The 22,247-nt window shown below is 34.4% G+C and overlaps 3 protein-coding genes across 12 annotated transcripts; all 3 read right to left on the bottom strand.

The window, feature by feature from the left end:
• Positions 1 to 526: 526 nt before the first annotated feature.
• Positions 527 to 9,381, bottom strand: uba3 (ubiquitin-like modifier activating enzyme 3). Of its 2 annotated transcripts, XM_019078344.2 has the most exons (18): positions 9,290 to 9,381; positions 9,118 to 9,156; positions 8,113 to 8,233; positions 7,257 to 7,337; positions 7,019 to 7,101; positions 6,851 to 6,931; positions 6,293 to 6,336; positions 6,020 to 6,084; positions 5,076 to 5,231; positions 4,900 to 5,002; positions 4,686 to 4,799; positions 3,776 to 3,829; positions 3,624 to 3,660; positions 3,452 to 3,533; positions 2,070 to 2,170; positions 1,276 to 1,339; positions 1,090 to 1,144; positions 527 to 988 (listed from the first exon to the last, which is right to left on the bottom strand). In XM_019078344.2, the coding sequence occupies exons 1-18, from the start codon at positions 9,307 to 9,309 to the stop codon at positions 900 to 902; spliced, it is 1,389 nt and encodes a 462-aa protein (XP_018933889.1). In that variant the 5' UTR covers positions 9,310 to 9,381; the 3' UTR covers positions 527 to 899. The 2 variants fall into 2 exon arrangements, with proteins under 2 accessions (XP_018933889.1, XP_018933890.1); XM_019078345.2 differs by lacking the exon at positions 9,118 to 9,156 and having other exon boundaries at positions 9,290 to 9,377.
• A 1,380-nt stretch (positions 9,382 to 10,761) lies between these two features.
• On the bottom strand, positions 10,762 to 14,000 carry LOC109061216 (cytokine-inducible SH2-containing protein-like). 3 transcript variants are annotated; one of them, XM_019078353.2, is made up of 3 exons: positions 13,607 to 14,000; positions 12,301 to 12,478; positions 10,762 to 11,569 (listed from the first exon to the last, which is right to left on the bottom strand). In XM_019078353.2, exons 1-3 carry the CDS (start codon positions 13,625 to 13,627, stop codon positions 11,094 to 11,096), a joined length of 675 nt encoding a protein of 224 aa, XP_018933898.1. In that variant the 5' UTR covers positions 13,628 to 14,000; the 3' UTR covers positions 10,762 to 11,093. The 3 variants fall into 3 exon arrangements, with proteins under 3 accessions (XP_018933898.1, XP_018933902.1, XP_018933903.1); XM_019078357.2 differs by having other exon boundaries at positions 13,616 to 14,000; XM_019078358.2 differs by having other exon boundaries at positions 12,301 to 12,475; positions 13,616 to 14,000.
• A 903-nt stretch (positions 14,001 to 14,903) lies between these two features.
• Positions 14,904 to 22,200, bottom strand: LOC109061213 (twinfilin-2-like). Of its 7 annotated transcripts, none has more exons than XM_019078347.2 (12): positions 21,977 to 22,200; positions 21,136 to 21,347; positions 20,267 to 20,344; positions 18,861 to 19,039; positions 18,616 to 18,711; positions 17,671 to 17,775; positions 17,550 to 17,564; positions 17,424 to 17,465; positions 17,208 to 17,327; positions 16,301 to 16,451; positions 16,058 to 16,179; positions 14,905 to 15,303 (listed from the first exon to the last, which is right to left on the bottom strand). In XM_019078347.2, the coding sequence occupies exons 2-12, from the start codon at positions 21,158 to 21,160 to the stop codon at positions 15,136 to 15,138; spliced, it is 1,101 nt and encodes a 366-aa protein (XP_018933892.1). In that variant the 5' UTR covers positions 21,161 to 21,347; positions 21,977 to 22,200; the 3' UTR covers positions 14,905 to 15,135. The 7 variants fall into 7 exon arrangements, with proteins under 7 accessions (XP_042590340.1, XP_042590338.1, XP_018933892.1 ...); XM_019078349.2 differs by lacking the exon at positions 21,977 to 22,200 and adding an exon at positions 21,525 to 21,790; XM_042734405.1 differs by lacking the exon at positions 21,977 to 22,200 and having other exon boundaries at positions 21,136 to 21,790.
• Positions 22,201 to 22,247: the final 47 nt, after the last annotated feature.

Genomic DNA, 22,247 nt, shown 5'->3' with positions numbered 1-22,247 from the left:
AAATGAATATGAATCTAAATTAATATTTTACTTAAGTATGAACTGAAGTTATTGCACCGTTGTATGATAGTTTTAAAAATGTAATAGGACAATAAATATAGCAATCAACTTTATCAAACAAATAATTTCACTGTAGCTTGATTAATTTCAGTTTGTATCTTGTCAAACAACATACAAAGTTAAATAAATTGTAGTATGTGGTGCTGTGTCTGAAAAAAAACGTAGTCACTAAGGTCAGTCTGACCTTGCGAATACTGTAAGTGTCTCCATTGTATTTCTACAAACCTGTATTACATAATGCCACATAAAACAAATCAAACAGTACAGTATACCTTATATCTCTTTCTTACCATTACATTGATAATGCAACATTCTGTATTTGCTTACAAAATGTACATTTTAATTCTAGAGAATTTATAATATTTTAATACCTTCAGTCTCTTTAAATATTTAATCAAATATATTTATTCACAAATTAAGTAAAAGTAAATTTATAGGAAAGCATTACCGGACTAGGACTTCAATACTTGTTTAAAATATGGTTTTCAAATTTAATTCAAAACATTACCCTTTTTTTTCTACAAGACATTGAACAAGATACTGTGAATGCACAACAACAAAATAAATAGATAAACAGTTTGCATAAAAAAAGAAATCCACCAAAATGACTTCTACGACTATAGCAGTGCAAGACAACGAAACAAAAGTCTCCTGTAAGTGTCTTTGATGGACAGAGTTGACCATAAAATCTAAATACAAACTGCAGCGATTCCAGCCGAGCATGTGCATGTGATGTCTCTGCTGATATGTTGAGTTTATACACTACATTTCAAAGGCTGCTTCATTTTGATGATGACTGCAATAACCACTTGTAACTGTCTAAGAATGAAGCATTTGTCCTATGAGATGAAGTTGAGCTTGAAGAGCACAGTCTGAGGAGTGGTGACATCAGCCACTGCCAGTTCCTGTCCATCCACTAATCCAAGCTCTGCAAGCATTTAAGGCATTAAACAACATCAATATATTTTTGAAATGCACTTATTAAATAGTTACATATACTACATGATATCACAATAGACTGTCAATCACCTTTAAGCGTTTTGTTTAGATTTGGTCGCGTTCTCTCTTCAATAGATGCTACGGTCTGAAAATAAAACCAAACAGATTCAAATGTATTAAAAAATAAACAGCTAAAGCATAAAACGCATGTTCAGAAAATCATAATTTAAGTGAACTAAATATGACAAGTCTGGAACATGTTGGAAATTTTCTAACCTGTAAATACAGAGTTTTGTTTTTTCCATCCAAAGTTGTTGTGATGGCAGGAGACTTCATTTGACTAGTGGACAAAGGATTCAGTGTTATTACAAACAGGAGGAAACAGCTTCAGAAAAGATACCAGTTAACACATGAGGACAACACATTTTTTTGCCTTTCATCATATTTAACATTGTCACATTAAATTTTTTTTAACTAAAAGGAATATAATAAATGTAAGTGGCAAGATGAATCAGATTCTTTCAGTAGGCTTGGTTTAGAACAGAAGAAGATATTATGCATTTATATTGGTATTGCCATTTCGTTGATATGTGTTCGTCTAAATTATAATTTAATCGCAAGTGTATCTAACCATTTAATTAATATAGTCATAATTTAGGGTGATAATAAACAAAAAAAGCTATATGAAATTTATGTATCAATTTAGTTTGTTAGGAATAAATTTCAAGAATATGAAAAGGTCAAGAAGATAAGTTGGTAAGTATTTGTAATCTTGTCTCTTTATTTGTAAGCCATATGTTTAGATAATCAATGTGCTTGTACTCTAAATTTAAAAAAAAAAAAAATCTCTTTAGCTGTTTAACTATTTTATATGGTATATATTCTAAGAATGTATGTATATGACTATACAGTATGTGTGTATGGGTATGCATCTATATATCTTATGTATATATTTTGTTGATGTTTGTCTTTTCATGGTGACATTCATGGTAAATTCAATAAATAAATAAAACAAAACAAGTATGATAAAAGAAAACCATAGATGAGCATGAATGAATACTGTGACTCACAGAGAGGCATTTTCAGTCAAGTAGTCCAGAATCTCTTGTAGTTTAGCTGAAGGTGGGAACTGCAGGTCCTGTGGCACCTGACTACAGGCAGAACAGTTCTCCTACACAGACACATTTAGCATTAGGGATGCACAATATTATCGGACCAGTATCAGAATCATCAGATAATGGCTTTAAATGTAAATATCGGCCCGATATGAAAAATTATGCCGATATTTCTTGCCGATAAGAGGAATACAATAATTCACATGTGTTCAGGGTGTGCTAGCGATTAGATCACGTCAGCATTGTGGCTCATTCTTGAAGCAAAGTTTTGCCTGAATGGTGATTTGATTCACTGTTTTGGATCGCTGCATTTAAACTGAGAATACACGTATGCATTCGGTGTATGATAGAGTTAAGGTGCGTCCCAAATCACGTACTTATTCATGCGAGTAGTGCGTTCACACTGAAAATTCCAAAAGGAAAAAGTGCACTTTAAAGACCCGGATGATGCACTTAAATAACCGAAAAAACAAAGATGTTGGACACTTCATGCACTCAACTGTTGCAGCTTTAATTACGTAGCGAAGAGGGAGGGGCTTTCGGATTCCGATTACGAATGACAAAATAACCTTATATAATTCATACATCCTACATGGATGAGTACATAGTGTATGAGTGCATAGTGAATAGTGCGCCATTTGGGATGCAGCTTTTGAGTAAACAGTAATATTGCAGTGGCAGCAGTGGCAGCCTCCCCCGGGTCCTAATACCCGCTCAGTAAGAAGTTTTAATTCCTAGGGGGCACTGTTGGCCAACTTCTAATAGAATGAAAGCAAAATAAACAAATAATATTTAGACTGTTTCTGATTAAATAAAGCAGTAGTTGAGGCCATAAAATCATGAGTATGTTTTGATTTAAAGGTCAGAAGCTATACCTTACATGAACAAAAAAATGTCACAAACATCACACTTAAATAATTTTATTTATACCTACTGATTTATTCATTAATATTTAATGTTATAAACAAATCATGAGCTCTAAAATATATTCAGAATTTTTACAACTCTTTTGCTTTAGACCATTTACAAATGGTAAATTATAAAATAAAATGTTAAGGTTACCACTGCATCTTTCTGGAAAAAAAATGCAGTGATTAATATAAAGTTTATTTATAGTTATTTTCAAATCTTCAATGTACTGTCATCATAAAATAACTTTATTGTTGTTTATTTAATTCTAACAAATAAGTTCCTGTTAAAAGTAATTATATATCGGTATCGGCCAAAATGAGTTAAAATTATCGGCATATCAGATATCGGCAAAAATCCAATATCGTGCATCCCTAATTAATGTCATTTTTTAGTTATGTCCTTTAAATCATGTTCAAATCATTAACCTTTCTCTCAGCCTCAAAGGTGTACGTGTACAGCCCATCCACATCATTGAACACCAGGTAGTTGTTCAGGGGAACATAGGCGCTGTTCAGCAGAAGTAAAAGAATAAATCAGACATGTGAATGAACAATGAATTCAATGTTCTCTCCTGGGAAATAAGTCGTTATAACTTACCTCGTGGCAATTTTAAAAACCTCGGTGGCGCAAGCAGCTGAAATGTGAAGAAAGGAAGAAGCTCTATTTACAGTTACAGCTTGACTTATTGAAAAATATCAAAAGAAAATCAAGCATCATTAAACCAGAGAACACTTGCAATGTCAGCATACCAGCAATTACAGCATTTGTAGAAGCCACAGCAGGAATTATTCTCTTCACGACCCCTGAAACACAGGTGAGGTAGAACATCAACAATAGGAGCTTCTGAACAATAACCTACAAACTGCAATGTGTACGATTATAAGTATAAACTTGATTTTGACATTTTCTAAAAGAAATAACAATAGTGCTTGCCTATGCAAATTTATGCACCATGATGCTAGTGCGTTGTGGGTGGTTGCCAGGGCATAGGTACAGTATGCTATTGCATATTGAGTGTATTTATTTGGTTGTATCACATTGTTCTGGGTGGTTGCTAACTGTCCTGAGTCAAAAGACCCCCGGAATGAAGCACCTATAGGTTCCTCTGATATTCAGGTCTCTCAATATGGTTCGGGTTCCCGATCAGTGAACCTATGACCTCCAATTTTCCATTTCAAGGTTTATACACTACAGTTTAGGGTAAGGTTTTTATGTTTTTGAAAAAAAAAAAAAAAAGTCTCACCAAGGCTGCATTTATTTGCTCAAAGTGTGATATATTACTATGATTTAAAATAACTTTTTTCTATTTTTATATATTTTTTTAAGTGTAATACAGCCTTGATGATGGCAACGCTGAATTTTCAGAAGCCATCACTCCAGTCTTCATCGTCACAGAATCCTTCAGAAATCATTCTACTGCTTATTTGCTTCTCAAGAAACATTTCTTATGATTATCAATGTTGAAAACAGTTGTACAGCTGATGTGTGTTTGAAAACCATGATAGATTTTAACAAATCCTTGCTAAATAATAATATTGATTTGTTTTAAAAGATTATTTTGTACATTAGAGTATCTCTGGACATTGTCTCCATCAAAACGGTTTACAACTGTTTACAAAATTGCTAATAAAGTCCCACTGACAGGCCCTTCTCACTCACCCTGGGTGAGTCTGTAAGTCACCCCAGTGATGCTGAACTCTGCTGCTCTTTCCAGAGATTTCTGGTACACCCACTGGATGTGTGTTGGGTCATCTCCATCTAGGGCTACACCGTCTGAGGAAAACACATTCAAATGTGAAATAATAGCAGACTACCTAGCAGCAACATAACCAAATATCCAATGGTTGTTTTAGACTCTGTGCAGATTGAGTACCTCCAAAAGGCTTTTCTTTGGGCCAAAGCAGTATGCGGACGTATTCAACACAATGTTCTGGTAACCGTGGCATAGAGGCTATAGTGCACATCGGGAAGTTTATCTGTGTAAGGGACAAAAATGAGTATGACAAAAGGCTTTTGAAATTCAACTTAACACAAAATCCCAGTGTGCACCTGTGGAGGGTAGAGCTCAAGGGTGCAATCGATGCAAGCTGTCATGCCTGGAAGAATGACTCGGGCATTGCCCTTGAAGCCCTCTGTGCCTCCATCTATTAATGGAATAATGGAACTGGGATCTAGGACACCATCTTCATAAATCAGCAGAGATAACTGAGAAAGACAAAACAAGGTAATAAATCATTAAGACACATTATATAATGTTTAACAGATGGTTAGTTAATATATATTCTTTATTTGACCCTCTAACTTTTGCACTCACTATTCTAATTCTATTTAAAAAAAAAAATAATCTCACTACCTTTCTAATCTTTTTGTATTCTATTTATTTTCTTTTCATTTATTATACAATTATAAAAAAAGACCTCTAACACTAGTTTGCTCTATTCTTTTTCTATTCTATCTGTTTTCTTTTTATTTATTATATTATTTAAAAGCCCTTGCTACGTATACTGCGTAACTGAGACTTGTTATAGCACTTATATATCATTGCTCTTTTGGTGTTTTTGATTGCTTCCATTGTCCTCATTTGTAGGTCGCTTTGGATAAAAGCGTCTGCTAAATGACTAAATGTAAATGTAAATGTAAATATATTCAAATAGAAAAGTTTCAAGAAGTGCATGATCATATGAAGTGAAAGTTTAATGACATTTGTAAGCATTTCAATTTACATTAAATAACAATCTGGTAATCATTAGGTAATGTTTAATAAGTACATTAGTAAACATTAACAAGCACATTATCTCATATTTCTAGCTATGTGAATATATAATATAGCTATAAAATATATAGCTATGTGAATATATAAAACAAAATGCATAAACTATAATATAAGCCCTTCTCACAGAATAGAAACACTTTATTAAACTGCTTAGAGAGGACTTTAGGTCTATGCATTTATACTGACAGTTTTTTAGATGTTCAGGACAATAAACACATACCAGCATCCCGTTCATCCATCTTCTGGCAACAACAGAGTCCAGGCCACAGACTACTATGTGAAATTCTAGACAGTAACAACAAAAATAATAAAAAAACAGTTACATTAGTCAGATTTCCAAGCAAAAACTGCTCCCAAAAAGTGTCATAATATATGAAAACAACAGTCTCACAATGCAGGTCAAAACTATATATATAATATATAATATATAATATTGGGTTAAGACAAGCTATGACATTTTAGAAAGAAGAAAAAAAGTTTATAGGGTATTTACGCCTGTAAAATGTCTCATCCAAGTCCTGGATTTTCTTAAAATGTCTGCATTGTTTATTAAGGTAAATACAAATATTTTGACATACACTCCTCTTAGCAAAATATAGCAAAAACAGTAATATTTTGGAATATTATTACAGTTGTTTTACATTTGCCTATATTAAAATGTGATTTATTCCTTTGATGGCAGAGCTGGTTTTCAGCTGCCATTACTCAAAACTTCAGCATCACATGATCCTTAAGAAATCATTGTCATAATACGCTGATTTTTGTGCTCAAGAGAAAAATCTTATTATGATAAATGTTGAAAACTTGTGCTACTTAATATTTTTGTGGAAATCTGAATAAGAACCAGTTCTCGGTTCCCAACCCTAGTTGTGGTACTTAATATTTTTTGGAAATCTTACTGACCCCAAACTTTTGAATGGTACTGTATCACATAGAAACATATAGCAGCATTTCAACATGCCCAAAAATGAAAATGTCCTGAGGGAACGATTAAAGGAATGTTTTTAGAACTTGAACATCCAGGCTACATTTAATACACTTTGAAGGATACGGGACAACATTGCAGCCTGGGACCCTGCCATTTACAAAGTCTGCTGCAACCTCTGCTTTTGGTCGGCCCACATCCTTTGGTCTGTAGATACAACAGCAATCAGTTTACATTAATAAAAAAGATCAAGAAAAGGCTCAAAAAGACAGCTGTCAGCTGACTAAGACTAACCTGAAGAGGAACTGTCTGTTGAGGTTAGAAACATCAATGGTGTCCATGTCCACCACATGAATGTGCCGAAAACCTGACAAGGCCTGGGTGATAAAATTGCACCATGTATGAGCATGATAGGACAAAACACAGCAATTAGCCTCTTTGTAATTACAAGGTATAGAGTATTGCAGCTGTCATTATCCATTAAACAAACAAGAATCTGTCTAAAAAAAATACAGAACAACAAAAACTGTACCAGATCTTTGAGCAGCTCACAACCAAGTCCACCGGCTCCAATAACCAGAATTTTGCATGTGTCCAGTAAAAACTGGAGAGACTAGAAGATGATGTGCACAGTTTATGAAAAGAGAAGAGAGTAGAGTAACATTCAGGTTTTACAACAAACCGACAGGTCTCATGAAATTCTAAAATAGCTCAAAAATTATAGTCCTTTATGACAATGGTGGGTTATTATGATGTTTTATCAGCTGTTTGAACGATGATTCTGAATATTTATATATATATATATATATATATATATATATATATATATGTATATGTATATGTATGTGTGTGTGTGTGTGTGTGTTTAGATGTTCTGTTGTATTTTAATGCTTGATTTGACAGAACCTGAATCAAATATTCTGCATATAGCTAAAAAAATAAAAAAAAAAAGGTAAACAGAAGAAAAATTACCGTATGCACGATCATTTTCAGCATGAATCTTTATCTGTTACAATAATGTAATAACTCCATGATAACCTCAGTCAAAACACTCTGTCCTATCAGGCGTGGATTATAAGAAAAATGCTCTTGCTGTAAAACTTTTATTTATTTTTATTTATTTATTTAATTTGGTAAGAAGTAAAGCACAATAAATGCACAATAAATAAATTAGTAATTTACCCAAAGAAAAATGAATTGAAAAAATAAAATTAATTGTTCTGATAAAATGCCTCCAAAACTGACCTTTATGATTGACTGATTATCTCCCTAAACGTAGCCATAGATTAACGTAAACATTTTTAAATGGGGTCTGGAATATATATTACATTGAATTATATGATATATTACATTTAGTATAACAGAGTGCATTGAGATTTATGTCATACCTCAGTGCTGGGTTCAAAATCCGGATGAGTGAAGGGTCCAGCTCTCTCTAAGAACTTTTTGAGATGGTCCCATCTTCCCTGCCATTCTGTGTGATCCACACTCCCTCCATCCACAACCATACTGTGGAGAAATACAGAAGATATTTAGAAATACAGCACACTCACTACTCAGTTTATTTAGTAATTACAAAACACATTCACATTTGTGACCCTGGACCACAAAACCACTCATAAGTCCGGTATATAGTATATTTGTAGCAATAGCCAAAAATATATTGTATGGGTCAAAATTATTGATTTTTCTTTAATGCCAAAAATCATCAGAATATTAAGAAAAGATCATGTTCCAAGAAGTTATTTTGTAAATTTACTATAGAGAGAAAGAGAGAGAGAGAGAGAGAGAGAAAGAGAGCAAATCTTAGTTTTTGATTAGTAATATCCATTGCCATGGACTTAATTTGGACAACTCTAAAGGCAATTTTCTAAGTATTTAGATTTTTTTTTTTCACCCTCATTTTCCAGATTTTCAAATAGTTGTATCTCTCCTAACCATACACCAATGGAAAGCTTATTTATTCAGCTTTTAGATAATGTATTAATGATTAATTTATGATTATGACTGGTTTTGTGGTCCAGGGTCACATATAACATAATATACAATAATTTTTTTTTTATGTACAATAGTAACTAAGGTATGGCTTGAATGGCACTTAATTTAGGTAAATTTCATAATTAATAATAAGAAAGCGTTTTTTATTAAATGTTTTGAAAGAACATTAAGGCATGTGTGCAAACAGCAGTGTTTGGAGGTTTCGCAAGCTTTCGCCGAGATTTCAGATAGATTACATTGTATTTTATGTACAGTGGGCCTATATGCGGAGAGCTGTTCAAAATAATGTCTGAACAATATCTGCAGTACAGATGAAGCTCATTATAAGAATCAACACCTCCCAAAGCAAACCTGCTGGCTGCCACATCTAAATTCTTATCTTTCATTTCACTAACTTCTCATTCAGCTCCTCTATTCTCCTTCTTTTCTTCTCCCTAAAAAGAGAGAGTAAAAGAAGGTTCATTCATGCTCTGCTACCCGCAAGTTAACGTTCTTGCGTCCTGTTGATTGAACTAAAAGCACTGTTACGAGGGATTTATGTGCAGTTTTGTATAAAATTTCACTTACGGCTCCTCTCCTTCCGCCATATCGTCATAAACATTCGAAGTGAAATGTGCAACCTTATGACAAGGCAAATCTGCAATCCGCCTGACGCACAATGTCATTTTCAAAATAAAAGTCCTGAACTAGCCTCGAATTCTTCATAATCCGGTAAAAAAAAAAAAATAATAATAATAATAATAATAATAATAATAATAATAATAATAATTAATAAACAAAATGACAGCACAAATGAGCCTGTGAAATTAGTATGAATTATGTGTGATAAATAATTGAATCAACATGTGCACTGTGAACTACGTTGTCATTATTTTTAGTGATGTCCATATGCCAACTGTCCCGTATAATAATGGATCAGTGTTGCGTTCCATTATCTTTTCATCCCCAGAGAACTTATTGTATTTCAGTTGTTTTCTTAGCTTACAAAAAGTGTTCCCGTTGCTTCATATAACCCAGATTGCACGTCTGATGGCAGATGGAGTATTCTGATGATGACTTTTATGGACCTTGACACTGTTAGTTACTTGGCAGTCAATGGGACAGTCACAGGCCTCCCGGTTTTCATCCAAAATATCTTAAATTGTGTTCCGAAGACGAAGGAAGTTTTTACAGGTTTGGAACGACATGGGGGTAAGTGATTAATGACAAAATTTTCATTTTGGGATGGAGTATCCCTTTAAGATGTGTGTATAGCCTAGGCCTACTAACAGTGTGTGACACTTAATATGACTTTAACAACTGACATGTATGTTAGTGAGTACAAAATAAATAAAGAGTGGTAAAGTGATGTCTCAGATTAGTTTTAGCATTTAATTAAGTACACTTCTTGCTTATAAAAAATAAAAATAAAATACACAACTATAGACATGCACACGACAATGTGATGAAAATTAATCCTGTGTGTTTATAAAACGGCAAGATGTTCCTCTGCTGAAGTTGATTATAAGAAAATTACGTTACAAGATGCTTATCGAATGTCATCATGTGTACTGAAATATTATTTGTACTATTGCTAGGTAAAATAAATAAATAAAAACATTAGCCTACATTACTTCAAATGTAGAATGGAAGTTCATTGCCCTACACATTCAAAGACGATGTTTTTCATGTTGCTGTTTTTTCTTTGCTGTTATGTTACAGCCCAAATTTTATCCATGTGTTTGGTGTGTGGAAAAAAAGCCCTTAACTTATCCTGGAATAATGATGTTGTCTGTTAAAATGTCTTATTAAACTCTGATTACAAGCACATGGACTCATACTGCCAGGGCATCTATGACGGTTTCTGACAGATTTCTAACTGGAATCTAGTTCCTTTATCAGCTTAATAACAAATAAAAATTGTCATTGTCAACTACTTTCTAAAATAATCTCTATAAACAGTATTTAAAAAGTGCAATAATTGCAGACTTTGTTTCTAAATAAATTGCTTTCTGAGGAAAAAACACCTTTGGAGACAGTATTACAGTCAGAACACAGTATTATTTATATATACTTCTTTTGTTTTTTATTTTCTCATTGTTCTGGGAATAGTAGTAGGCTATGTATGCAGAGTTGAAGCTCCATTCTTAGAAGCACAGAAAGATATAGAAACATTTTTTTTTTTACTAAAATGAGAAGTATTTACAAATATCTAAAAAAAATATATACACAAAATAGTCCTTGCTTATTTGCACACCTACTTTAACATATGACTAAAATAAAAGTACCCATGATTCTGCCAGGGCGCAATATTTGCAAATTTTGGCTAAATCACTTGTGACTTTGCAAAAACGAACCCCCTTGAAATGCACCAACATCCTGCCAAACGTCCTCACACCTGAAAGGGGTATTCTTGCAAGTACAGCAGCAGTGGCCGCGGCAGTGGCAGCTGTGTAAGGCAATCTGTATGTCTGTTTATAGTGAGGCGTGTGAGGTGTTGTAATGTTGGAAAGCCCTGAGGCCTGTACAGGGGCTTCCTGAGCTTCAGCAGGATGCCATTGTCCTTTGACACCATGTGATGTTCTTCTGCTATCCTCTCCTCCCCTTGACTCGTGGATGTATAGTGCTGCACGAGACTAGGAAGAGCAGAAAAGGACAACAGGCTAGATCGGACTGGAAAACTGGAATCGAGACGGAATCGGCCGCTGTCGTATTCGATGCGGACATTAGTGGGACCTCTCCACGTCTGTACGGACAGGGTGAAGAGGTAGAGTGGATGGCTGCTGTCGCGGACAAGGAAAGACCCTTCTGATGCTCCAGTTAGGGCATCCCTTGCCTCGCTGGCTGTCATACTACCCCAGTACCATCCTAAAACATAAAGAAACTATATTAATATGACATACACTATCAACTGAGATCAGTATGGTTTTTGTTTCTTTTAAAAGAATACTTTATTCAACAAATTCGACAAATATTTCACAATATAATTGCTGTTAGTGTATTTTGAGCAAATAAATGCAGCATTGGTGAGTAGAGACTTCTTTCAAAAAAAAAAAAAAAAAACCTTACTAAACCCAAACTTTTGAAAGGTATTTTACATTTGGATTATTCTAACTAATAATAATAATAATGTTAATTTAGAAAACAAACATAATTAAATTATAAAGATAATGATTTATTTAATAATTAAAAATAATATAATTTATAATAATTTAATTTATCAGCATGGTTATAAACTGTTGCTGTAGTCACTTTAGGACCCTGGTCAAAATCTATTCTTCATAAAATACATAAATATAAAAATATGACTTGAGACTCTGTAGCCTATATGACTTGTTTATTGAATCCAGTATTAGACATAATCTTCAGTGATTGTTCAAATGAAGAGCGAGGGAGTCATTGACTTCCATTGTCTTTTTGTTTTTAATTAAACATGTTTGTTCGGAATCTGATTAGGTTTTTATTGGTCGGTTATAATGGAGGGAATTTGACCTGATAGTTGCTGACACTGGACAGATGCAATCGAGAAATATGAAGCATAAGAAAGAAGTGCACATCAGTTCATCAAATACTTAAATACTAAATAATATATATGCTACCTGAGGTATGTAGGTACTGAAAGGTGGTGGTGATGAAACGCAAGTCCTCAGCCGGGGCCCATGAGAAGGGAGCAGCTTGGGACGGCTGAACTTGTTGAACCTCTGATTCATCCCCCTCATTTTGGGCACTTGTATGGCTAGCGACCATTCCTGAAGGTGGCTCTGGCATGAGAGCCTTCTTATGAAAGCAAAAAAAAAAAAAACACATTTCTTGAGAATAATTACTGTGTAATCAAGAGATTTTTTCCCCCTAAATCTAGAAACTGAGAAAACAGTCCGAAGGTTAAAAATCGATGTGCTTTCTATACCATTGCTTTGTCATTTATAATTTCAGTGAACTCAAAGAAAGAACAAACAAAGGAAGTGCAGTTTGCCAAGAACAAGAGAATGCACTCACATGCTATTTACACAACGTGGTAAGAATTTCAGTTGGAAAGCAAAAGGGTAAACAACAGATTTAACAAGACAACAAGTAACAAATATATCACATCTAAAACAGTATAAATAAGATCCATATTCTAATGGAATGCTGGTGTTTTTATTTCAGTCTCAACGTCTGCCTCAACAAATTCTTTCTCGCATTGTGAAACAATTATCATGGTTAAGATACCATACTTAAAACACACATTTCTGAAATGCCCAGGAAAGGTGAAATGACAACAAAATATTGAATTGCCTTCTTTTACAGACACTACATATATACTGTATTTGATTTTTAAAGTTTTTATTCGTTATATTCAAACAAACTGCAAAGTATGATCACAGACATGTTATTAAGTCTATATAAGTATATTAAGTATATATTAAGTCTATAAAATCAAAAAGGATTGAAATGGAGCTGAACTACAATTGACATTTTTCAGTATTGAAATGGAAATAAAATTAAAAAAAATTATACAAAATAATAAGTTAAACTAAATTAAATTAAATTACGCCTGAATTCTGGGCCTGTACTCAACCGCTAAATTATTTTTAAACCATTGCAATATAGGCTACATTAAATGTTTTCATGTTTGCTCAGACAGCAACTTGGTCACAAAACTTTCAGTGCATGTTTCGCTCCCTATTGCACAATGCAACATTTAAAATCGCTTAGATGAGAACAAAATGTTACATTTCGAAACATCAGCAGCAGGAATCGGTAATGGATTACGTTAAATCATAAAAGCCTATATAATATAGGCTACGTGATGTAACCACTGCAGTTCATCTCAAATTAGTCAAGTGTAGAAAAAACCCACCAAACAGGTATGACCGCTTCACAGTTCCCATGAAACTAAAATGACTTTAGATATAAAACACATACATTTCTTACCGTTGTGGGCATAAAATCGTCACCTTCTGTACGTCACCAGTGGGCAGCTTGGAAAGACTGAAATTTACGCGAATCCTGCAAAGTGCCAAAGCTGCTGACATTGTTCCAGCAGTGCTATAATGGCGACAAAGCGTCCACAATATGAACGAATCTAGTCAACATCTAAACAGTAATATCTGATGGTGTCTAAACCGAACGAGCCTTCTCTGTCAGATATTCTCCAGGAAATCAGGACGAAAATGACGCAAAACAAAAACAAAAAAGATTAGTAGTAGTACTCAAACTAGAGTAATAGGTCGTTTGGCTTGGTGGATTGTTATTTTCCTGTAATAAGAGCAGTAAGAAACGCCTTTGCAGCACGTGTGGCTGTTTTATGAGTTGACGCGCGTTCTAGGAATTTCATTCCAAGAAGAGCGCTACATCTTTGCGCCCACGACCTCATCACCGGGCCCTCGGTGTTTCGTAGAACTGCGCTCTCGACCGTCGCTGCGTTTTCATTGGCCGCCGTGCGTCGCTGACGAAAGCGCCCGTGCCGGTTTCAGAGGCGGATGACTTTCCCAGTAAAGAGCTTTCCAGGAATGCTGAAACAGTCGCTGAAATTGACCTCTGCGCCAGCTGCATTAACTGAGAGATCTCTAGGCGACAGCGAGGGCTGTGATGGGAGGTGACTGCAAGGTAAGTGTAGTGCTGGGATGAGTTTAATTCCAGAAAATGTTTATTGCCAGAATGTTAGTTATATGGTTAATTACATCCCAACATCCTGGTAACTGATAGAACTGGCCCTGGATCAGCACATGCATTAACCCTTTTAGAGACAAACCCAGAAAAAATAAAAGAAAAAACAATGGAATAACTGTTTTAAAAAATATATGAAAAATTATATTAAAGTGCAATAATATTTTTTTACATGTATGTTTTAAAAAACCTATTGACAAACAACAACTAACGAGTATCTATTTTAAATAAATGAAAATATAACATAATTACTAGTAAGAAAGTATTATTGTATGATAATCACATACTAGTACTAAATATATATATATGACACTACTGTGCAAAAGTTTTGGGCCATTAGTGTGTGTGTGTGTGTGTGTGTGTGTGTGTGTGTGTGTGTGTGTGTGTGTGTGTGTGTGTGTGTGTGTGTGTGTGTGTGTGTGTGTGTGTGTGTGTGTGAAAATACTAATGGCCATACACTGTACTGTGTGTGTATATAGAGGCCTGTTAAAGTGTTAACTAACATAATACTTCTTCATGGTTAGACAAAAAGGAGATTTAACAAGACAGATTAATAGATTTTATTTTGTCTTTAACATAAAAATCATTTTCTAAACAACACATTTATGTGGCATTGAAAACCATGTAAGAATGTGTTTCAGAGTGAAAGAAGACTAGATAAAATCTAACATAAAAAATAATAATCATGAAAAGGATAGCTAAGACAAGAAACAGGCTACAGGCAATTGAGGTTGAAATTAAATAAGTGTATCAGATGTCATTTTACATGTTCTGATTGTATGATTCTAGCTCTCATCTCCATTCTCTCCCGCTCCTCTGATTAGACGCTTGTTCCCTCGTTTCCCTGTTGGGCCCTTTGGCTTGGTGAAGGCTTGTTTCAGAGCATGCTGCTTCGGGTAAACCTCTTCATACAGGAAATCCTCTGTCAGGCACTCTCCACTATCAATCTCCATCTACACACATCACACATAAACAGATTTACTCAAATGTGGATAAATATGAGTATTTGATTTAAAGCGAATGTCAAAATGTTATGGATTATGAAGTTATTATTAAAAGGTCTGGGTTTCAAAAGATTTGATTTGTTTTTCAATATATTGATACTTTTATCTAGCAGTGATGGAATAAATTGATCAAAAGTGACAGTAAAGATATTAAAAATAATGTTACAAATTATAAAATGTCAAAAAATGCTGCTTTTTAAACTTTCTATTCATCAAAGAATCCTGAAAAAAAGTATCACAGTTTCCACAAAAAAATTAAGCAGCACCACTGTTTTCAACACTGATAGCCTAATAATACGAAATGTTCTTGAGCACCAAATCAGCATATTAGAATGATTTCTGAAGGAAGATGTGATTCATCAAATAAATGCAGGAACTTGTTATATTGTAAATTAGTTCACTTCAAGGAACTGTGTTAAGTAAAACTATTTTACTTGTAAAACTATTTAAACTATTAGTAAAACTATTTTACTTGTTAGTTCAATATATAGCTTATTTTAATTCGTGATTACCAACAAAATATGCACTTTGTACTTTGGAGGTCTACATGAAGTTGTGAGTAAAATATGATTTATTTTTATTTTTTTCATTTGAATATCTGACATTCTTGTACTCTTCTACTCAGGTCGAAGCCTGTATGTATAACAGTTATTTAAAAAAACATACTGTACAGTATTAGGATCAACTGTTGCTGTTATTGTACCTTTTTGGCGATCTCTATGTGATAGTCTCTCTCTACCTCATCCAGAAGTCGATTCTTACAGCTGGAATACAGCATCCTTTCTTTGATGCTACAGCTATACCCAGGCATGGAGTAGATGAAAACTGGTCCACATATTCAAACACAAACATAACAAACATTAGCTTTGAAGAACAAATCTCATTACCAGTACTGAGAAGCCAATTTGGCATACTGTGATACTAACAGTAATATTTTGGCACTAACCTACAGCTTCCAGTGCCTGTCCTTGATGGGCGTGTTTGTACAGGAATAAGTGGTATCGTGGGGTATCAGTGGGGATTCTGCTCGGCAGATCTTTGGTCTCTGTAGGACTAGTGTGCACCAGCTCAATTGTCTCTCGTTCGGTGTCCAGCCGCTTAAAGATGATACAGTAAAAAGTGCTTTGTTATTGGGCTTATTGAGATTATGTGGAGTGTGCAGCAGGCATAATATTCTATGTGGTAATTTAAAATTGTTTAACTCTTTTTCAAAATGTTCAGTAGGGTCAGTAAGATTTTTTATTTTTTATTTTTAAAGAAATATTCAGCAAGGATGCCTTTACAGTGTTACCCAATAATTCTGTTTCAAATAAATGCTTTTTTTATTTTTTACTTTATATTCATCAAAGAATCCTAAAAACAATATATCATGGTTTCCACAGGTATTAAGCAGCACAACGTTTTTCAAAATTTATAATAAGAAGAAATAGTGAGCAGCAAATCTGCATATTAGAATGATTTCTGAAGAGTCATGTGACACTGTAAATTGCAATAATATTTTACAAGATTACTGTATTTTTGATCAAATAATTGCAGGCTTAGTGAGAATACCAGACCTTTATTTACCCCCATACTTTTGAACAACAATGTTTGTTTATTGCATAATGAATATTTTGAAGTTAGGTGTTTTGTTGCATAATTTATTCTGAAATGTAATATTATGTAGAGAATCCTGTTAAAAAAATCAGGTAAAGTAAAAAAGCCATATAACAGCACTATCAAAAGCATTTTATTTGTATGTATAATGAAGGTAATTGTTACTGTATGTGCTTATTCAGTGCAACCTGTACTGTTAAATATATATGCGGCAGTCTGAACAATTTGCGTTTTGCATGTGTGTATGTGGAACTTACTAGTTGAATGTAATTGATGCGTTTGAGTTTAAGTTGCTGTAAAGCATGTTTAGCCTCTTCTTGCAATGGGAATGCCAAGCCCTGCAAAGTCGGATTTTTACTCTCTACGCTGATCTCTGTCTGTATCCAAAACACACATAACAGAAAACAAGGATTATATATATATATAAACCTTTAATCTGTTACATTAACATGTATTTAGACAACTGAGGCTACCTTTGCTTGTCCACTTATGGTGGCAACTCGTCTTCTCTCGTCCTGAATAGAAAAGTACAAAATTTTGTGAAAAATTCCCCTTAATACTTACATACTTGAAAACAAAATCAATCATAGTACACTTACCCGTGCCACTTTGTCCTGTCAGGTGCATTATTAAGAAATACATTGGTTTAATAGATATTCAGGCAGTCAAACTGTCAGATACTGTATGAGATTGTGTATGAACATTTTTGACCTTCCTCACCTCTGTTATTTTAATCTGATGGAGCTGTTGCTCAGCAGTGGTGAGAGGAGCCGGACAGGAGGACGAGGACAGGTGTCGTAGATAACCTTGGAAGCAGACATCTTCCTGCAGATAAGAATAGTAAATATTGCTTAGATGACACATCATCACACCTCTAAACATGTGACCTGAAGAAACCTGAGAAAAGGTGAGTGCAGAACAGAAAACATAGTAGGTTTAATGCTGCAACCCAGTTATTACATACATATATATATGTATAAACAGAAATTAAAAAAAGATGTGGCCACTTAATAAAGTTACACTCTTAAAGATAAAGATTTCAAAAGTTTTTCAGTGCTGTCATTAAAGAACCATTTCTGATTCTTAAAAGAAACTTTAAGAATAAAAAAAAAAACTTTTTTTCCTAGTGTGAAGAACACTTTAATATTAATAACTTTTTCCACCATGAAGAACCTTTTGTCCAGTGGAAAGTTTGCATGGATGTTAAAGGATGCCAATAAAGAACCTTAAGCTTTTTAAGAGTGCAGAAAACAAATGGGCAAAGTTCATTTGTCAGGAAAACACATTCTATTCTGTTCTATTCTGTGTGGTCAGTTGTGATTTCAGGCATCACATAATGTTGAATAATGAGCTCCTATCTGGAATATTTGATCCTGATTGCTTAGAATATCTCAGAATTTATGCAAGCTGATTCTCCAAAAAAATATTTTTGTGTTCCTATTTGCTCTATGAGCAAAAGAAAAAAGTTTGCCCCAAAACACCCATGCAGCAGGGTAATTTAAATAAATAAATAAATAATAAAATAAAACAATAAATGTTAAATGTTTTGTATATATGTATGTATGTTATATATGTATGTAAATATACATATACTGTAATAGTACAGTCATAAAATAATTTCAACTCATCCGTATTTGATGTTCAAATAAACCCCTGTCTACACACCTGGACTGTTCCAAACAGTTCATCTTTCAGGTGACTTCCTCCAAACTCTTTCTTCAGTGTGGCACGGGTAGCAGCGTACACCATCTTTAACCTCACCTGTGTAGTGTGGAATGAATGGGTATGGCCACACAGAAGGGTAACTGACTTTCAGCCATACGGTAAAAGGGAACAGTATTTATAGACTATGAGGGTGAGAGTTTGTATTGAGTGTACACATTCAACTTTATCATGTGTTTCCTACTTACTGGTGACTGGTCTGGTGACCAGGAGATAAACAGCCACTCATATCCCAGCTGGTTCTGTGAGTCGAGGCGATAAAGGATATAACAGGGCTCCAGACCGTCCAGCATGGGCAGGACACATGAGTCATAGTCTTGATCCCAGCTCTGAGACACCTCTCTGTACGCTCCCAACACCAGCTGTTCTAAACCACACACAGACAGATACACACACATACACACCTCATAACACACACACTGACTACCTGCAGTAGTCCCAGATAAATGCACTGACTATCACTCTGGGTCCAAAAACAGCACAGTGCCATGTTATCATACACTAGCACTGCATGGATAACATTCCACAGTCCAGTTTATCTCAACATTTACTTGACATTCTTTAGAGTCAACAAGTGACTGAAATATATTTGCTAAGGTAAACGTATATAGCCTAACATGGCAAAACATCAAAACAAGTGTACTTTATTTTACAAGATAGCAAAAGCACACTTTTAAGCAAAACATCTATATGTTTGTTAGGTTTTAAATGATAAAACAACTTCAAAATGATGAACACCCATGTGAACCTAAGTGGTACCCCTATGATAAAGTACACTTAAATAAAATATACTTAAAAAAGAAATAACATTCTTTAATGTGAACTAAATGTACTGTTTCCAGACACTTAATTGCATGTTAATTGCACTTAATGAAATGTATTATAATTTACATTTATATTAAATGCAATTAGTTGAACTTCAGAGTGCCTTTTGAGTAGGACTAAGTTCATCTTCCCATGTAATTTTTTTATTGTAGGCTACTTTTAATGGACTACAATTTAGTGTATGTAAAATAACACACTACAATTAAATTTTTAATCAAGTAGTCCACTTTACATGTGCTTTATGATGTTACGCAACACATCAAATAAGGTTCTTACTGAAAGCATGACAAATTTTAAAAGACTTTCAAGAGATATTTTTAATTTGACATTACATGCACTTTTTTAAAGTGTACCTCAGAGTGTTACGAAACATGGTCCTAAAAGTGTACTTTAAATACACTTAAGTGGCTATTTATTTCATTAATATTATAATTTATAAAAACATAATCCTAAGATTTGAATTACACTACAAATCTAATAATATCAAGTGCAGCTCTTTTTTGACTCAGAAATTTTATATTTAAGCATGACTTTTCTAAATGATATGACCAATATGTGATCTTCTAAGCAATAGTTTAGAACTTGGTTTACTCTGCAGTAGGTATTATTTTATTACAAAATAATGTGAGGCCTGATTCATTAACTGGAAAGAGTAAATAGCAGTAAATTAATCAAAAACTCCATCAAATTTGTACCATGCTGTGGGTATTGAAATACTAATATTATACTACATGTACAGATGGTCTCACAAACAAATGCTCCTACTCACCGCTCCTTATAACAATCTTCACCATTCTGACAGCACCCTGTCGCGCCTTCACAAGGAACTGCCTCAAGTCGGAAGTTGCTGGTTTCAGTAGAGAAGTATACAACATATGACAATACAACAGAGACAGGATACAGTGAGTAAGCCTAAGAATTAGTTTATGCCACAAACCTTTAATCATCATAAGAATAGCATGAGACAACCCCATTACATAGGCCTAGTATTTCATGTTCTAAATTATAACAAGACCAGGAAAATTGACTGAAACAAAGGAAATGTTACACTGCTTCCACACTGTGCCTCATTCTTGGCCTCACCATGGTAACAGGGCATCAGGACTCATAAATGATGTAGGTGCAGGTGAGATAGATGAGGAACAGCGCTTCCGTCCGTAAGCTTAAATTACCTCCCATCATCATTCACATAAAACATAACATAATATTATCTCTCTATTTAAAGCCTATATAGACCACTACACTGTAGAACCAAAAGTTTGTTTGCTAAAACCCAGAATTAAGCAGAGCTATCAATATTCCTTCTCAAAACATTTTTAGTAGTAAACTTTTCTTTTTAAATAGATAGTTCCCTTTGCCCATAGTCAAACACATTTGTACATAGACTCCATGCAATTCTGAAAAAGTTCAATGCCAGATTTGGATTCAAAAGTTTTTAATCAAATTTAGAGCTTTTACAGGTTTATTCCAAAGTCCCTCTTTTTTTACTTTTTGCATATCTTCATAGTATCTATTACACTTCTAACTCAAAATGCATGATTTTCTTTCACTAAAAGGAGAAGATAAGGAAAAAATATATAAAGTGATTTATTCTAAATTTAAAATTTTATAAATCTATATGGGCTGCAGTGCACTTACCATGAATACCCGTCTGGTGCGACATCCCAAATCCCCTCGATGGTCCAGCTCAGTCCAAATTCCTGTCGAAACTCCCACGTTGTCCTCCTATTGTCTTCAGTGGACCTGCTATCTGTGCCCAGCAGTGTGGTCCAACTCACTTCCATACAATGACATCAACGCCCCTTAAGCATCTTACCTGGGGAATCCTGTTTGAAACTTGATCTGCGGAACTGAGGAAGATGTGTAGCCTAATATTACACCTGTCAAGGGATGGGTTCCAGCACACCCCCTATCTAGTATTATTCGTCCATCACCGGTGGCACTTATGGGGTATAAAGTGGATGACAACATCTGATATCTGTGATGAGCTAAATGATGAAGCTCTAGTGTAGAATAAAAGGAAATACCTGACTGAAAATGAGAGTCTGGACATCATCTGTCTGTCTCTGCTCTTCTACAAACAGTTATTCCACACTCAATTTGTGAAAAGAAATGGCACATTATCACTCGCAAACATCGAGGACCTGATATGAGCATATAAAGCAGTGGCCTGTGGGAGCTCAAATTCCACCAGGCTGTCATGAGATACCATGCAGGCGGCTGCTGACCCCCAACCAGCAGGACAGGCGGTTCATTTAGACAGCCTAACCAGCTATCAAAAGACTATTTCAAACCGTAAACTCACTCTCTTTACCACACTTCAGATCTTGCAGGAGGTTCATGAGATTTGTTTCAAGGAAATTACTGTGTTTCTAAAAAGTGTGTGAGGGCTTTTTATTTCATTAGAGCATATAACAGACAAAAAGGTTCAAATCTGATATTATGTATCTGTATAAAGACAGAACGAGAGAGAACATACCTGTGAGTTTTCTAGTGCTGGCTTCATGTTTAATTCACTCAGCTGTGAGCACAAACCCAGCCATTATTCATTATTAACGTGCAGCCCTCCCTCCAAAGATACACACATGCTCTGCACACATAGATACTCTTTCTTCTTCACACCACACATTTTTTTAATGTCATATAGTACTACAGACTTGTCCGTGTGCATTTCTAGACAATATTTAGGAGGAATGTGCCCTCTGTTTTCTCAAACCCTTTTAAGAAAGCATGAATGATAACAAAGGTTT

Source organism: Cyprinus carpio, chromosome B11 (genome assembly GCF_018340385.1).
Source record: "Cyprinus carpio isolate SPL01 chromosome B11, ASM1834038v1, whole genome shotgun sequence".
Classification (NCBI taxonomy): domain Eukaryota; kingdom Metazoa; phylum Chordata; class Actinopteri; order Cypriniformes; family Cyprinidae; genus Cyprinus; species Cyprinus carpio.
The sequence above is the reverse complement of the archived record's forward strand: the minus strand, read 5'-3'. Positions and strand labels throughout refer to the sequence as shown.

Coding starts and splice junctions, on each gene's coding strand:
- LOC109061213 (XM_042734403.1), bottom strand. CDS start 20,471: ATGGGGTTGTCTCATGCTATTCTTATGATGATTAAAGGTTTGTGGCAT. Junction 19,040..20,266: donor GAAGATTGTTATAAGGAGCG/GTGAGTAGGAGC, acceptor TGTGTGGTTTAG/AACAGCTGGTGTTGGGAGCG. Junction 17,776..18,615: donor AACTGTTTGGAACAGTCCAG/GTGTGTAGACAG, acceptor TCTTATCTGCAG/GAAGATGTCTGCTTCCAAGG.
- uba3 (XM_019078344.2), bottom strand. CDS start 9,309: ATGGCGGAAGGAGAGGAGCC. Junction 3,534..3,623: donor GTTTTTAAAATTGCCACGAG/GTAAGTTATAAC, acceptor TCTGCTGAACAG/CGCCTATGTTCCCCTGAACA. Junction 1,340..2,069: donor TTGACTGAAAATGCCTCTCT/GTGAGTCACAGT, acceptor TTTGTCCACTAG/TCAAATGAAGTCTCCTGCCA.
- LOC109061216 (XM_019078353.2), bottom strand. CDS start 13,627: ATGCCCACAACGGTAAGAAAT. Junction 12,479..13,606: donor TGCCCACAACGGTAAGAAAT/GTATGTGTTTTA, acceptor TGCTTTCATAAG/AAGGCTCTCATGCCAGAGCC. Junction 11,570..12,300: donor TCAGTACCTACATACCTCAG/GTAGCATATATA, acceptor TTTATGTTTTAG/GATGGTACTGGGGTAGTATG.